This window comes from Callithrix jacchus, chromosome 15 (genome assembly GCF_049354715.1).
Source record: "Callithrix jacchus isolate 240 chromosome 15, calJac240_pri, whole genome shotgun sequence".
NCBI classification, from domain to species: domain Eukaryota; kingdom Metazoa; phylum Chordata; class Mammalia; order Primates; family Cebidae; genus Callithrix; species Callithrix jacchus.
The window spans coordinates 32,342,246-32,359,255 of NC_133516.1; the positions used below are offsets into that span (position 1 = coordinate 32,342,246).

General features: G+C 45.8%; 1 protein-coding gene across 5 annotated transcripts in view; it reads right to left on the reverse strand.

The window, feature by feature from the left end:
- Positions 1 to 145: 145 nt before the first annotated feature.
- IP6K1 (inositol hexakisphosphate kinase 1) overlaps positions 146 to 17,010 on the reverse strand; it is a 57,955-nt gene continuing 41,090 nt past the window's right edge. For all 5 annotated transcript variants that reach the window (XM_002758356.6, XM_017964911.4, XM_008981647.5 and 2 more), the window contains 4 exons: positions 13,358 to 13,568; positions 7,990 to 8,171; positions 3,923 to 4,098; positions 146 to 3,480 (listed from right to left, as the gene is read on the reverse strand). In XM_002758356.6, the coding sequence (XP_002758402.1) occupies positions 2,947 to 3,480; positions 3,923 to 4,098; positions 7,990 to 8,171; positions 13,358 to 13,568 (1,103 nt within the window). In that variant the 3' untranslated portion in view covers positions 146 to 2,946. The remainder of the gene's footprint in view (positions 3,481 to 3,922; positions 4,099 to 7,989; positions 8,172 to 13,357; positions 13,569 to 17,010) is intronic.

Genomic DNA, 17,010 nt, shown 5'->3' on the forward strand with positions numbered 1-17,010 from the left:
GGCGAGGCCATGTTCCCTGCTTCGCGTGGTCCAGCGGCCGCCGGACTCGCCCTGCCCTAGGACCCGCCCATTGGCCTCGGCCCAGGGAAGTGAGACCAGGGAAAGTTCCCGGGCTGAGTGATTTTCACAAAGAGACAGACTCGCCTCCGCTTTAGCGGCTTTATTTTTGACATACACGACCTCAGACACAAGCGGGGCGGGTAGCGCTAGGTGTACAGAAAGGAGTGGGCTCGGCCCAAGCACCCCCTCCCGCACGCAAGGTCCAGAACAAACGCAGCTGCGGCGGCAGCCACGGGTAGTGTCCGGGCGCAGGCCTCGGGTGGTGGGAACAGACTTCGCTTCCGGGAAAGAGGAGCAGAGAGCGATTCCCAGAATGCGAGGGCTTACAGTTCCCCGAGAAGCAAAGAACCAAGTTCTTCCCAGGGTTCTCCATTTTTTTTTTCCTCTTTAAAATATTTTTCAAGTCAGCACAAACATAACCAAATTGTACAGCTTTAAAGTTCAAAGCAATATGCATCTAGGGAACGTGCATGTGGCCAGGAGTGAGCAGTGAGCAGCAGCTACGGAACTAGCACAGGCGCCAGGCCCTTGATGGGAATCCCCACGCCCATTGCACAGGCCCAGAGAGGGAGGGGGGTGGGATCCCTGGCAAGTTGCTACACTGGTCCCCTTACTCTTTTAAGCACCACCCGTCCCACCCCACCCTCAGGAACTGGTGTCAGCTTGGCTTGGCCCAGGGAAGCACTATAGAGGGTGTCACCTAAGCACCCCAACCCATGATCCACGTTGCACTTTGGTCCCAAGTTGAGGCTAAGAAGGCGGGGCCTGGCAGGGACAGAGCTGTCTGGCATGGGGTAGGCAGAAAGCAGTGGCAGACAGTATGCACACACACTTGCCCACTACCATTAAATAACAGGGCTGATCTCCAGGTGTCCAAAGTGCTGAAAGGAGGGGCCCTGCTCTAGGGGAGGAGCAGCAAACCACAGGCCTTTTCACTCTTTTTAATGCCAAGAAAATACTGATAATAAGTGGGTGCAGCTTTGCTCGCTGTGAGGAGCAGCAGAATGCCGCAGCCTCTCCTCCCAGAATCTAGGAACCTGGGAGGCACAGGACATCCCCTGAAGGTCACAAACAGCTCTAGACCCTATGTCTTACCCTCCACCCTACCAGGGATGACTGTCTACACTAATCAAGGGCTGCTGCCCCCGTGGCTGAAGCCACAGAATGGTACATGACAGAACACCGTAATTTCTGACCAGAAACAGGCAAGCTGTCCCTCCCAGCCCCAAAGAATGGGAACCTGCCCACCACTGGCACCAGGGCCAGGAGCTAGGAGAGATGGCATCCATCAAGGAGTCCTTAAGAGGATGCATCTCTAAGGACCGGGAAACGAGTCCATCAGTTACCAAGGCCTATCACAGCTGGCAGGCTTTCCTTTAATGCCAAACAGGAACCTGCCTAAATTGACAATGAACAGTGGCCCTAGGCTTCAAGGAGAGGGTGCTAACGCCGGCAATGGCTGAAATAGATATCAATTACCTCCTGGACATCTGTGTTAGAAGCAGCAGGTCTGTGCCACTAAGGGCGGGCAGCCAAAATGACTAAAACCATGAGAAAGGAAGGGCCACCCCTCTAGCCTTCACTGCCCCACTGTCAGTGTTGACGGCCATATTCCAGGCCCACAGAAAGGGTGCTAGGTCAACGGGGAAACAACACCTACAATTTATTCTGCTATCAGGTCTTTATAAAAAGGCAAACCTGCGGAGGAAGGGCATGGGGCAAAGCTCACCTCAAAAACGGGAGTGAGCGTTCTGCTGAGGAAAGCATGAAGGAATGAATATATACTAATGAGCAAGGCTACACCCCAGGGAAGGATCCCGAGGGACAGGGGCTGGCAGGTGGACACATGGACAAACTGATGGACCCAGAACTGATCAGACAAAGCTCTCATTAGCAGAATATGGGCACCTGCACCCAGGGCCCATACCATGTCCCTGTGAGCAAAAAAACTTAAAAGTTCTCCCTCTAGGCCCAGGGCCAAGAGCGCCTCACAAAGGGCTGCTGCCTTGAGTTTGGCCTGGGGAAATGAGACCCTGAGCGGACCACAGTCCCTGAGCCCTGGGAGGAGCAGCCCGTCCAGCGGCAGCACAGCTGCCAAAACTTGAGGAGGAAGACTCCTACCCCCAGCACAAGAACTGCAAATACTGTCTGGACCACAGCCACCAGAGGCCCTGAGACCTGCTGGGACACTGACTCTCCCCCACTAAAGTGGGGTAGGAGGGAGTGGCCTTCTTAGGCAAGGGAATTTGGAGAGGCTGGCTGTTTCAGGAATAGGACAGGTACCTGGGGAACCCAGGGCTTGCCCTTGGCCATAAGCTGGCCTCAGCCCAGCTTCATTAATCTAGCTCCATGCTAAGGTCAGACCCAAGGATGGGTCCAGGTTTGTGCAGTCAGCCCTGTGGTGCCCTGAGGGCTTATTAAAGAGCTAGCTGACACCCACAACATAAGACTGCAAAGCCCCCCCTCTACTTCTGGGGAACAAGGGAAGAGTGGGCATGGAAGGGCCCTGCACCAGCCCAGGACTTTACCCTATAATCAGTAGGGCCCTGCAGCTACAGCTCTCAAAGATCTAGACAACAGAAACCAATGTCCAAGGGCACCCTGTCCCTGCTGCCAAGCCTACCTGGGGCACCTCTTCCTTCCTAAGGCAGCCTGGACACAGCAGTCAGAGCCACAAAGCTGAGGAGCCTGGCTAAGAGTATGTGTGTTCTGCCCTCCTTCACTTTATATATATGGATTCCAGGCTACAGCTAAAAACATTTTAGTTTACATCAAAGAGAAATATAACCCTTTAAAAGCAAGTCTGTGTGTCCTCACAGCGAGTTCAGAGCAATGGTCCCTGCCTGCGGGTGGAGAGGAAGGCGTTCTGGGGGCCCAGAACAGGGCCTACTGGTTCTCGTCCCGCATCTGTTCCATGATGCTGATGAGGTTTTCCAGGCCAAACACGTAGCCTCTGTCTGGCCCATCATGCACGGTGGGGTCATCCCTGAAGCCCTTGAATGTGCTGTGTGCAAAGTCAATCATGCGGACATCCACCTTGGGCTGAGAGGAGGGGCCCGCCTCAGGGCTGGTGTTACTGGGGCTGGTACTGGGGCCACAGGATGACGCCACCTCAGGGAGCACCATATCCAGGTGCTTGAGACGCATCTCAGCCCGGCGGTCCAGGCAGGACTCAGCCCGGAACTCCTTGCCATCATAGATGACAAGCAGGGAACTGGAGTAGAAACGGTAGGACGCCTGACGCTCCAGCACAGCTTTCAGGCCCCGCAGTTTGCTCAGGATAGGCTCAAAGAGGTCACGTCGCAGGTCCAGGCCATTGTGCAGATATTGATAGAGGGCATTGCGGAAGCCTTCGATGGAGAGCCCACGGCCATAGTACTTGTTCCTGCAGAGGTAATGCCCTGTGTCCAACTGGTACACCTGAAACCCCAGGAGACAGAGTAAGTACCAGGGAAGTCTGAAGAGCTCACAGTGCCCTGGGCAAGCACTGTCTAGAAGGCACTTTGACCAACCTGAGCTTTTCTGCTCTCCTATCTAAGTGGAACCAGGCAGGCCACATTCACCCTGGGTTTTCCCATTGCAGACCCAAGAGAAAACAATACCAGGCCTATGGGTTCCCTGCCACCAGCTTTGGAGCCCTCGTCCAACATCAGAACATCTTGTTGACAGGCAAGAGTCTTACTTGTCCCAATGTCGAGGCAGCAGACTCTCACAGTGGTCCTGCACCTGAGGCCCAGATCAAGGTCAACAGGTAAGGACAGAGGGCTCAGAAGGACACACTTGGCATAGATGGCAGGCAGGTATGAGCACAACCCAAATCATGCAAGTGGCAGCACCGAGGTTCTGAGCAGAGGCAACTCACCTGCATGCCACAGACCCTGACACCCAGTGTGGCTGATGTGCTCTGCTCACACTTCCGCATCTGCCGGGCTGCCTTCTCAGCTGATGCATCATCACCATGCTGCCGCGTGCCCATCTTCAGGTCCAACACACAGGGGTACTTGAAGTGGTGTACCACATTCTCAAGCAGGAGGAACTCTAGGTCATGGTCAAGGAGAACGACAAGCACACTCACCATCACCCCCAGCCAGGAAAGTACAACCCAGTTTTTCTATAAAAGGGGCTTTTACCTAATGCAATATGTACTTGTCTCAGAAACTCTGAAGTGTGGGTTTCACACCACTGGCTTATTATTTCTCAACCAAAAACAACTGTGGTAAAATATACATAAAATTTACTTTAACCATTTTTAAGTGTACAATTCAGTGGCACTAAGTATATTTACTTTGTTGTATAATCATCACAACCATCTAACTCTAGAACTTTTTCATCATCCCAAAATGAAACTCTGTGCCCATTAAATGGCAACTAAACAGTAACTCCTTATTTCCCTTCTCCCAGTCCCTGGGAACCTCTAGTCTACTTTCTGTCTCTATAAATTTATCTTTCCTAGGTATCTGATATAAATGGAATCATACAGTATTTGTCATTTTGTGTCTGGCTTATTTCACTTAGCGAAATGTTTTCAAGATTCATGTATGTTGTAAGCATGGATCAGAATTTCATTCCATTTTCTGGCTAAATAATTTTCCATTATATGTATATACCACATCTGGTTTTTTTTTTGGTTCATTTGTTTTTTAACCTAGGCTCTAAGGCATTTTTAAATTTATTTAGAGACGGAAGTTTCATTCTTGTTGCCCAGGCTAGAGTGCAATGGCGCAATCTCTTCTCTCTGCCTTCCAGGTTCAAGTGATTCTCCTGCCTCAGCCTCCCAAGTAGCTAGGATCACAGGCATGAACCACCATGCCCAGCTAATTTTGTATTTTTAGTAGAGACGGGGTTTCTCCATGCTGGTCAAACTGGTCTCGAATTCCTGACCTCAGGTGATCTACCTGCCTCGGCCTCCCAAAGTGTTGGGATTACAGGCATGAGCCATTGTGCCCTTTTTTTTTTTAAAGAGATGCACTCTTGCTCTGTTGCCCAGACTGGAGTGCAGTGGCTGGATCCAGAGGTCACTGCAGCACTGGACCACTGAGCTCAAGAGAACCTTCCACCCTCAGTCTCTGGAACAGCTAGGACTACAGGCATGCCTAATTTATTATTTTTTTTAAGAGATGGGAGTCTTGCTCTGTTGCCCAGGCTGGAGTGCAGTGGTGCCATCTCGGCTCACTGCAACCTCTGCCTCCTGGGTTCAAGTCATTCTCCTGCCAGTCTCCGAAGTAGCTGGGATTACAGGCGCCCCCCACCACCTGCAGCCAATTTTTGTATTTTTAGTAGAGATGGGGTTTTACCATGCTGGCCAGGCTGTTCTTCAACTCCTAACCCCAGGTGATCCCCCCACCTCAGCCTCTCAAAGTGCTGGAATTATGTGTGAGCCACCGCTCCCTACCCAATTTTAATATATATATATATATATTTTTTTTATTTTTGTCCAGGTTGGTCTCAAACTCCTGGCCTCAAGTGATCCTCCCACCTTGGCCTTCAAAAGTGCTGCGATAACAGATGTGGGCCACCACGCCTGGCCTTTGTTCTCTTTAGATCTATCTTGCAGGCAGTATGTTGCCCAGGCTGGGGTACAGTAGCACGATTTCAGCTCACTGCAACCTCTGCCTCCCAGGTTCAAGTGATCCTCCTGCCTCAGTCTCCAAAGTAGCTGGGCCTACAGGCAAATGCCACCACACCTGACTAAGCTTTTTGTATTTTTAGTAGAAATGAGGTTTCAACAGGTTGGTCTCAAACTCCTGACCTCAAGTGACCCACCCGCCTTGGCCTCCCAAAGTGCTGCAATTACATGCATGAGCCACCACACCCAGCCTGGATTTACATTTCTGTATTGCCATTTCTCACTAAATTTGAAACCAGTGAATTATATATATTCATTCAGTGGCATTAAGTATATTTATACATATAACACATGTAAATTATATTTAAATTATATAAATTAACATTTTATATTAAAATATACATGTAAACATATGTAAATTTATCCTTTAATAGTTCTAGATGTATATATTTGTATATAAATGTTATGTATGTAATATAAATATATGTTATATACATAATAATTTATCCCTTAATAGTTCCAGAACCTTCAGCTCAAAATGATCTATGGTCCTAATTCCCTGGCATTTACATACATGTCTTCCCTCCAATATATGTCATTTGCAACAATCTTATCTTTGAACTTATAAAGATACAGACTTATCATATGTCTGCCAAAAGTCACTGGGTCTCACAGCCCAGGCCTCAAATCCACCTCTGGGTGCTACAGAGCAGTCATATCTTAGAGGACAGACACTCAGCATCACTGTGATGACGAATTTTCAACATCTCCTAATTCTTTTAAAAGTAACTTTTAAATCTGGCCTGAATCTATTCTGTTACCTGCTATTCCCTATAAACAAGTGAGTATAAAATATGAAGGAGGCTGCAGAAATATCTCAACAGCCTGGAAGCATGGACTCTGGAATCTTGCCTTGACACTAGCTCTGGGCCCAACACTTAATCCCCTTGTGCTTCCATTTCCTTGTCTATCACATGGGAATGATGACAGTTCCTTCCTCAAAAGACTGCTGTGAAAATTAACTAATTATGTACAAAAGGTTCAGCATGCTTCTCCTCAGTTTCTTAGAATAATTAGTTGTTCTTTGTCTCCTACTTCAAAACACTAACAATTATAAGAATTCCCATTCTAGGCCAGGTGCGGTAGCTCATGCTTGTAATCCCAGCACTTTGGGAGGCCAAGGCAGGCAGATCACTTGAGCTCAGGAGTTAAAGACTAGCCTGGCCAACATGGTGAAACCCTGTCTCTACTAAAAATACAAAACTTGGCTGGGCGTAGTGGCACATGCAAGTAATCCCAGCTACTGAGGAGGCTGAGGCATAGCATCTCTTGAACCCAGGAGGCAGAAGTTAAGTGAGCCAAGATCATGCCACTGCACTCTGGCCTCGGCAACAGAGTGAGACTCCACCTCAAAAAACAAAAAAAAAAGAATTCCCACAAAATAAAAAACAAAAAACAAAAAAAAAAGAATTCCCATGCCATAATACTTCTTTGTCTTTTTTTTTTTTTTTTTTTTTTTTGGAGACAGGGTCTTGCTGTGTCACCTAGGCTAGAAGCTAGAGAAGCTAGAAGGAATGGTGCAATCATGACTCACTGCAGCCTTGACTTCCTGGGCTCAAGCAGTCCTCCCACCTCAGAGCTGCAACTACAAACACACACCACCATATCCAGCTAATTTTTTTATTTTTTGTAGAGAAGGTCTCACTATGTCGTGGCTGGTCTTAAACACCTGGTCTCAAGTGATCCTCCTGTCTCCACCTCCCAAAGTTCTCAGATAACAGGTATAAGCCACCATGCCCAGCTATCTTTAGCATTTTAAATATATTTTATGGTGTTTGTCATCAGATAAAAATCTCACCAAACATATCACTTTTAAACTATTAATCTCTTGGGAGGGGAGAACTACACATGTGCACCAAGCACACACATGGGCACATACACAGATCTCTGATTGTGGACATGATCAATATAGTACCACTAGCCACACTAGCCACATGTGATGATTTAAATTTTAATTAACTAAAATGAAATTTAAATTAACTGCTTAGTTACAGGAGCCACATTTTAGCCACTCAGTGTGGCCAGTGGCTGCCATACTGAAAAGCAAAGATACAGAATTATAGAAAGTTCTATCAGACAATACTGTTTTAGACTGCCAAGTTTTAAGCTTCAGCCTTACCAAATCCAAAAGGCAGGAAAAAAACATGTTGATCAAAGTAAAAGAAGGAAGAGGAGTCTATTACAAAGGGAGATGAAAACAAAGAGGGACCCTAGACAAAGACCTCGGCCACAGGCAGAATGGAACCCCAACACATGACCCATGGACCCAGTAGACACTCCTGAAGGAGGGCCAACGAGGATACTGTAGAGCTTTCGGTCCTTGGACTCAGAGCGCATGCGGCTCAGCTGCTGCTTGTGACAGCGCAGGCTCCAGGGGTTGTGGCTGATCTTCTCAGAACTCAAGCCACTGTTGCCATCTAGCATCTGGAAAGGGACCTCTGAGTGGCTGTGCAGCTCCACCTTCGGACTCTTTGCCTCCTGTGAGCTAAGAAGGAAGAACATACACATCACTAAGAAACTTGGGCATGTCCTCCTCTAGGGTCTCACTGCACAGGGTAGGGGAGGCCTGAATGAGGACTCCCACAATGACAGACCCACAAACCATGCTAATTGGTTGCATAAGGGTCCCATGAGCCAATAAAAATGAGTAAATCTTACGAGTAGTGTTCTTCCTGTGTCTCTTAAAACTGAAAAATAACATTTTTGTCAAGTTATGTGGTGAAAACTACTTCACAACCATTAGGATGACTACTATCAAAGAAGAAAGTGGAACAAGTGTCCAATATGTGAAGAAACTAGAATTCTCATACACTGCTAGGGGGATTGTAAAATGATGCAGCCATAGTTTGCTGGTTTCTCAAAAAGCTAAACACAGAACTTCCATTCCAAGGTATACACCCAAAAGAAATGACAAGGGTTCAAACAGACACTTTACAATAACATTCACAGCAGCACTACTCACAATAAACCAAAGGTAAAAACAACCAAGCATCCATCAACAGATGAATGGATAAACAGAATGTGGGATATACATACAACGGAATATTATTCAGCAATAAAAAGGAATGAAATTCCTATACATGCTACAACATACATGAACTTGAAAACATTTTGCCAAGTGAAATAAGCCAGACACAAAAGCATAAATACTGTATGACTCTCAACATGTGAGGTAACTGCAAATCCATTAAGACAGAAACTAGAAAAGTGGTTGCCAAGGGCTGGGGGAAGGAGGAATGGGGAGTTAGTTGCAAACAATGTTAATATACTTAATGCTACTGAATGGTGCCCAGCTGAGGAAGGAAATTTTATTTCTAAAATAAGTCAAGGTCAGGCACGATGGCTCACACCTGTAATCGCAACATTTTGGGAGGCCAAGGTGGGAGGATCACTTGAGCCCAGGAGTTCAAGACCAGCCTGGGCAACGTGGCAAAACCCCATCTCAACAAAAATTTTAAAAATTAGCTGGGCATGGTGGCATATGCCTATAGTTCCAGCCAGCCAGCTACTTGGGAGGCTATGGTGGGAGGATCACCTGAGCCCAGGGAGTTGAGGATGCAGTGAGCCATGATCCTGCCACTGCACTCCAGCCTGGGCAACAGAGAAAGAACCTGTCTCAAAAATAAATAAATAATAAAATAAATCAAACCACAAAGGAGTTTTCGTGAGAAAGCGACTTCAACTGAAAATACTGGAACTTTACCAACAATTTCATTATGCCCAAACTAAAAATCTTTGCTTGAAATAACCGACAATACTGTTTTATCATACTGAAAAGCCAAGAAAACCATACTATTGGAGAAAACCACACTGCATGTGCCCTGCAAATTACAGAGCAAGTCTGCAGCTCAGAGCAGAAGTAGAACATTACAGTAATTTCTTTCTTTTTTCAAAATTTTTTGAGACAGCGTCTTGCTGCCGCCCAGCAACTTCAAATGCCACTCTCCTCTCCAGAACTGCAGGCCTCTCCTCTGTGTGGCATAAGTGGCACAGATTCAAGCTAACCACGAGGGCTGGTGTGTGCTGGAAATGCTGATCCTCCTCATGGGCTGACTCTCCCCCAAGGGTCAGCTGTGCAACAACTGGCAAAGAGGTAGTGGCAGAGACCCCATTTCCACTTAACGGAAAGTAGAGGAGCCCACCAATGCCTCTTGGCGTGACAAAAACCTTATTTTCTTCTGGCGAGGGCACTGCTGAGGCTGTTCAAAGATGCCTTTTTAGTGAAACTCTTTAGGAAATGTAAAGGCTGACTTATTTGCCATGTAAACCCAAAGTTCTCTGTGTCTGAATGAAGACCCCACTGTACTTGGTATCACCCTCAGTGTTGAAGTCCTGGTTCTGTGAAGAAACAAGCTCCAGCCCCGGAATGACAATCTCTCTGTTAACAGGCCAGACAAGAGGTTTGGTGAGTACAGGTAGAGCTGTCACCTTCAGAGCAGGACCTTGAACCTGGGCATAGACAATTATGTTATTCTAGGTGATGTTATTCTATAGTTTTTTGCCAGATGACTCATGAAGCAACCTCTGTACCTTTGGAGGACAATTTAAAAAAGCCCACTTAAGATTGGGCACAGTGGCTAATGCCTATAATCTCACTCTGGGAGGCCAAGGTGGGAGAACTGCTTGAAGCCAGGAGTTCAAGATCATTCTAGGCAACAAAGAGAGACCCTATCTCTACAAAAAACTTAAAAATTAGCTGAGTGCAGTGGTATACAGCTGTAGTCCCAGCTACCTGGGGAGGCTGAGGTGAGAGGATAAGATCACTTGAGCCCAGTGTTCAAGGCTGCAGTGAGTCACTGATGGTGCCACTGTACTCTAGCCTGGGTGACAGAGGAAGACCTTGTTTCTAAAAAGGGGGGAAAAAAGGGGGCCGGGCGCAGTGGCTTACACCTGTAATCCCAGCACTTTGGGAGGCTGAGGCGGGCGGATCACAAGGTTAGGAGTTCGATACCAGCCTGACCAACATGGTAAAACCCCGTCTCTACTAAAAATACAAAAACTAGCTGGGCATGATGGCGTGTGCCTGTAATCCCAGCTACCCAGGAGGCTGAGGCAGGTGAACTGCTTGAACCCAGGAAGTGGAGGTTGCAATGAGCTGAGATCATGCCACTACACTCCAGCCTGGCAAAAGAGTGAGACTGTTTCAAAAAAAAAATGAAAAGAATAACCAAAAACGGGGCGGGGCGGGGAAGTCCACCCTAAAGCACTGCTCAGAGAAAACCATCAGTTGTCAGCTACAGACTTGGGGAACATTCTTGGTCACTTGAATGACCAGGTTAGAATGGCTAGATCCCACAGTCATCAGTCAAGAAGCAGCCTCTTGGGGAGTAAAGGGGAAGCAATAGAAGAAGTGCTTCTATGGGCTGGAATTCTTCTGTCCATAGAATGTTTGACATTTGAAGACCCTGCTTACTAAGAAGTGGATATGAAGCTCTCTCCTTGCATGAAAGATACAGACCTGGCCAGAGAGGACCTGCTGACTGAGGACACAGGAAATGACACATAACCCACCCAGCCAGTGTCTAATGGAGTTCTGTACTCCTTGACATGAGTGTGTCCTTGTTCATCAAACTGAGTGAGAAGAGCTGGAATGTCCTGGGCCTTTACAAAGCTTCAGGGGCACATGTATGTAGCATGTATTGGTGAGCTGATCTGCTATCACAGATGAACTTTGTACTGTCACAGACAAGGAAATTTCCAATTTCAACTTCTAAGTCAAGTCACAAAGCATTTTACTGAAACATTTTTTTTTTTTTTGAGACAGGAGTTTTTGCTCTTGTTGCCCAGGCTGGAGTGCAATGGTGTAATCTTGGCTCACTGCAACCTCCGCCTCCTGGGTTCAAGTGATTCTCCTGCCTCGGCCTCCCAAAGTGCTGGGATTGCAGGTGTGAGCCACCATGTTCTGACCCATAATTCTATTATTATTATTATAATTCTGTGGGGTTTTAGTGAATTCATAAGATTGTACAACATCACCACTACGTAATTTTCAGAACATTTCATGACCCCAAAATCAAAACCACGATCATTAGCAGTCACTCCCTATTTCCCACTACCTCCAGCCCCTAACCACTAATAGAAAGCAAGCACTAACCTACCTTTTTTCTCTATAGATTTGCCTGATGTGAACACTTTATATAAATGGCATTGTACATATGTGGTCTTTTGTGTCTGGTTTCTTTCATTTAACATAATGCTTTCATGATTCATCCATGTTGTAGCATGTACCAGTACTCCATTCCTTTTTATGGCTGAGTAACATTCCATTACATGGATATACCATGTTTTGTTTATCCATTCACCAGTTGATGGACACTTGGGTTAGCCAGAAACTGCAAACAACCCTATTAGAAATAATGTTAAGAACATTTTGGTACAAATTTTGTGTGAATATGGGTATTCAGTTCTTTTGGGTATATACCTAGGAGTGGAATTACTGGTTTAACTTTTGGGTTTAATTTTTTTTGGGGGGTGCAGGGGGGAATATATACCTAGGAGTGGAATTACTGGTTTAACTTTTGGGTTTTTTCAAGTTTGTTTTTAAGAGATGGGGTCTCACTACGTTGCACAGGCTTGTCTGGAACTCCTGGCCCCAAAGGATCCTCCTGCCCCAGCCTCCCAAAGCATTAGGATTACAATCGTGAGCCACAGCATTCAGCCTAGTTTAACTTTTTGAAGAACTGCTAAATTGTTTCCCAAGTGGCTGCACCACTTGACCTTCCAACCAGCAACATAGGAGGGTTCCAATTTCTTCACATCTCTGTCAACACTTTTATTGTCTGTCCGTCCTTTTGATTATCCCCATCCTAGTGGGAGTTCATATTAATTCTTGTGTGAAATTATTAAGACACATAATTTGAGGCTGGGTGCGGTGGCTCACGCATGTAATAACAACACTTTGGGAGGTTGAGGCAGGCAAACCACCTGAGGTCAGGAGTTCAAGACCAGTGTGGCTAACATGGTGAAACAATGACTCCACTAAAAATACAAAAATTAGCTGGGTGTGGTGGTACGCACCTGTAATCCCAGCTGCTCAGGAAGCTGAAGCAGGAGAATTGCTTGAATCTGGAGGCAGAGGGTGCAGTGAGCCAAGATGGCACCATTGCACTCCAGCCTAACAGAGCAAGACTCCATCTCAAAACAAACAAAAAAACATAATTTGAATTTACAAGAAAAACCAATTTCCAACACAATGAAAACTAAATTTTAGGTGCAGGGAAAGGGTTAATGACTGATATGATTCTCAGAGGTCCGACACAAGACCATCAGGAAACTCCTGTTTAGATGGACTCACAACCCTTGGGCTTGGACATCCTGCAGGTTGGAAAGCATTTGAAGCCTCACTATGAACTAATGTACTGCAACTTTCTGTGTTGTGGGTGGCAACACAAAACAAAAAGCCAAAGAACCTTTTGTCACCAGCACAGGGGATCCCTGCTTCCAAAGGGCTGAGAGAGCTTCCTTCCTCTCTCAAGCAGGTATAGCTATACCCAGAAAGAGGCATCACTGGGGTGATATGACACAGACAAGAGGCTATACCTGTGTGGGTATCCCAAGAACACCAGTCATCTTATCCAACCTTCACCTTGAGCCCTGCTTTCCTATGATATGTCGAGACTCCGGAGAAGTCTTGAGTGCTTCTATCAGCAGGACAAGACATGTACCTCTTACCTCTCAGAGGTCTCAAGGGATAGGCTGGCTTTTTCCTCCTTGTGGTCACTGCCACTGCCCGACCGGTGCAGGCTCCGGCGGGAATGTTTGCGCCGAGGTTGCTCCCGTTCCGGTGTGTCATCCTGTTCCACAGTCTCACTTTCCACATAAGGATAGGCCACTAAGTTGATGTAACCATCACTATCCCCCTCAAAACAGACAGATACCACGCCTGTTAAAAAAAAAAAAAAAGGCAGCTGGTAAACAAATGTCAAGACAGGCTGAGTCTACGCAGCACAGACTGTTGTCACTCTCTTTCCCACACAGCACGAAGACATCACCTGCCCTGAACCAACTACAGATCGATGTTGGAACAACAGCCAGCAGACAGCATCTTTCCAGAAAATAGATGACTGTCCATCTCTATGCTAAATCTGATGCTTGTTCCTGAATAAGTCTATATTTCCCCCTCTCTTACCTGGCCCTCTCACTTTAAATTACTAATTTCCGTACCATTCAAAGAACTGTGTTTGCAAGGACACCCACACCTGGCACGACTTAATCCCTCAATTTATTGAAGTACTCTATGCTGCCATTTCATGTGTGTGTTCTCCTTTAAATTTCTGCCTGACAGTGTCAACCAAAGGGACATCAACACTTCACCCTCCAAGAGGGTCCAAAAAAAATCTGTTCTGCCCACACTGAGCATCAGGCTACCCTAGCCACACTACACAGAACTTCCACCCCTGGCATCTCAAAGATAAAACATCTTTCCATTTGCCATGCTGTATCCATGATAGTTTGTTGTGCCCATTTTAATCAAACAGATTGTTTGTGGTGTCGTCTGGATCATAGTGAGTTAAAACACAAGTAAGACCCATCTCAAGTGTTCTTAATACAATTTAAAAACACATATATCCAGAAACTTGAGGAGGAGGTTCTGGGGGAAAAAAAAAAAGGAACTTTGTCTCACTTCCACATCCCACCTTTTGTCTGTCAACTACAGTTCTACTTTTACACTCTCAGATACACACAGTTGGCTTTATAATCCCACAATCAGTGAGAAGCACTTATGGTTTATTTTTTGTAGAGACAGGACCTCCCTATGTTTTGTCCATTTCTTTTACATTGTAGAATAATTACTGGCTTTAAGTTCTTTACAATATTCTTCGGGTTTTTTTTTGAGACGGAGTCTTGCTTTGTCACCAGGCGCCAGGCTGGAGTGAGTGCAGTGGCACAATTTCGGCTCACTGCAATCTCTGCCTCCTAGGTTCAAGCAATTCTCCTGCCTCAGCCTCCTAAGTAGCTGGGATTACAGGTGTACACCACCACGCCCAGCTAATTTTTTGTTTTAGTAGAGACGGGGTTTCATCATGTTGACCAGGCTGGTCTTGAACTCCTGACCTCAGGTGATCCACCCACCTCGGCCTCCCAAAGTGCAGGGATTACAGGCATGAGCCACCATGCCCTGTCTTCTTCTTCTTCTTTTTTTTTTTTTTTTTTAATAAGGCATCTTGCTCTGTCATCCAGGCTGGAATGCAATGGTACGATCTCAGCTAACTGCAATCTCCACCTCCCAAGGTGATTCTCCTGCCTCACCCTCCAGAGTAGCTGGGATTATAGGCTCCTGCCACTACACCCAGCTAATTTTTCTATTTTTTAGTAGAAACAGGGTGGTCTTGAACTCCTGACCTCAGGTGATCCGTCTGTTCAGCCTCCTAAAGTACTAGGATTACAGGCATGAGCCACCACACCCGACTAGAGTCCCTGTTTTTAATTCTTTCAGATATATATGCAGGAGTGGAATTGCTGGATCGTATGGTTTCTGTGTTCACCTTTTGGAGGAACTGCCAAACTGTTTTCCACAGCAGCTATGCCACTTTACATTTTCATCAGCAATGTTCCCATTTCTCCACATCCTTGCCAACAATTATTTCCCTTAAAAAAAAAAAAAACTATTATAGTCATACTAGGTAAAATAAGATACTTAGTATGAAGTGGTATCTTTTTTTGGTTTTGATTTGCATTTCTTAATGCCTAATCATGTTGAGTGCTACTGGCCATCTGTATGTCTTCTCTGGAAAAATCTCTATTAAAGTTCTTTGTGCAATTTTGAAATTGGATTATTTTTATTGCTTTCAAAACATAATCAGAAGAATACTGAATTTGGCAAAATAAATATTCTAAGGCTGCTAAATAAGAAAAAAGCCAGAAATAAACACACTCCTTTCTCCAAGTGGCTAGGAAACCTTAACAGTCCCACTTTATAAATGTAGCTTTAGCCACACTCAAAACACTGAAGGGCAAACGTTCTGCCATAAATATGCCAAAGCCAGAAAGAAAACTATATACCCTGTCAGCTCATGGAGTTTTTCTGATGCTAAGGAAAAAAATCCCTTAAAAGGAAAATAAGCCCTGCTTCCAGATAAATATTCTCTAAATTACAACCATCAGAATTGAGATAAGACAATTTAGAACTTCGAGATGCCTCCTAGGGCAGGGTTGGCAGTTTCCAGCACTGGTTCAGAATTTCCTCACACCTTCTCTTTTCAGACTGAGTAACAGGTACCTTTAAAGGCCGTAACATGGGAGGCTTGCTTGAGCCCAGGAGTTTGAGGCTGCAGTGAGCCATGAATGCACCGCTGCACTCCAGCCTGGACAACACAGCAAGACCCTATCTCAAAAAAATAAAAAAATAGAATAAAAACCACAGTAAATCCTTAGCTACTTTATTTTCTTTGCTTGGGCTACATTTTCATTAGAAAAGAATAAATATGCTAGCTCAAAAGTACAATTCAATTAAGCTAAAATTAATCCCTTGTAAGTCAAATGAAGCCCAATTTAGTCAAAGAAAATAGAAGCATAGTGGAAGATATTATTAGTCAAATTAATCCATTTTGTGGCTGGGCATGCTGGCTCACATCTGTAATCTCAGCACTTTGGGAAGCCAAGGCAGGCAGATCGCTTAAGCCCAGGAGTTTGAGACCAGCCTGAGCAACCCTGTCTCTACAAAATATGAGAAAATTAACCAGTACACACCTGTGGTCTCAGCTACTCCAGAGGCTGAAGTGGGAGAATCACTTGAGCCCAGGAGGTCAAGGCTGTGGTGAGCTGAGATCGTGCCACTGCACTGCAGTCTGGGTGACAGAGTGAGATCCTGTCTCAAAATAGTATATAAATAAATAAAATGGACTAAAATTTTGTATTAAAAAAGTACATAGGCCGGGCACAGTGACTCATGCCTGTAATCCTTGCACTTTGGGAGGCCACGGCAAGTGGATCGCTTGTGGTCAGGAGTTCAAAACTAGCCTGACCAACATGGTGAAACCCCGTATCTACTAAAAATACAAAAAATAGCCAGGCATGGTGGTGTGCGCCTATGATCCCAGCTACTCGGGAGGCTGAGGTAGGAGAACCACTTGAACCCAGGAGGTAGAGGTTGCAGTGAGCCAAGAATCTCACCACAGCACTCTATCCTAGGTAATGAAGTGCAACTCTGTCTAAAAAAAAAAATTTAAATTATATATATATATATATAGAGAGAGAGAGAGAGACATCTTTCAGCTGGGAGCAGTGGCTCACATCTGTGATCCCAGCTACTCAGGAGGCTGAGTTATAATGCCTCACGGAGGTGACATGGGAGGATCACTTGAGACCAGGAGTTCAAGATCAGC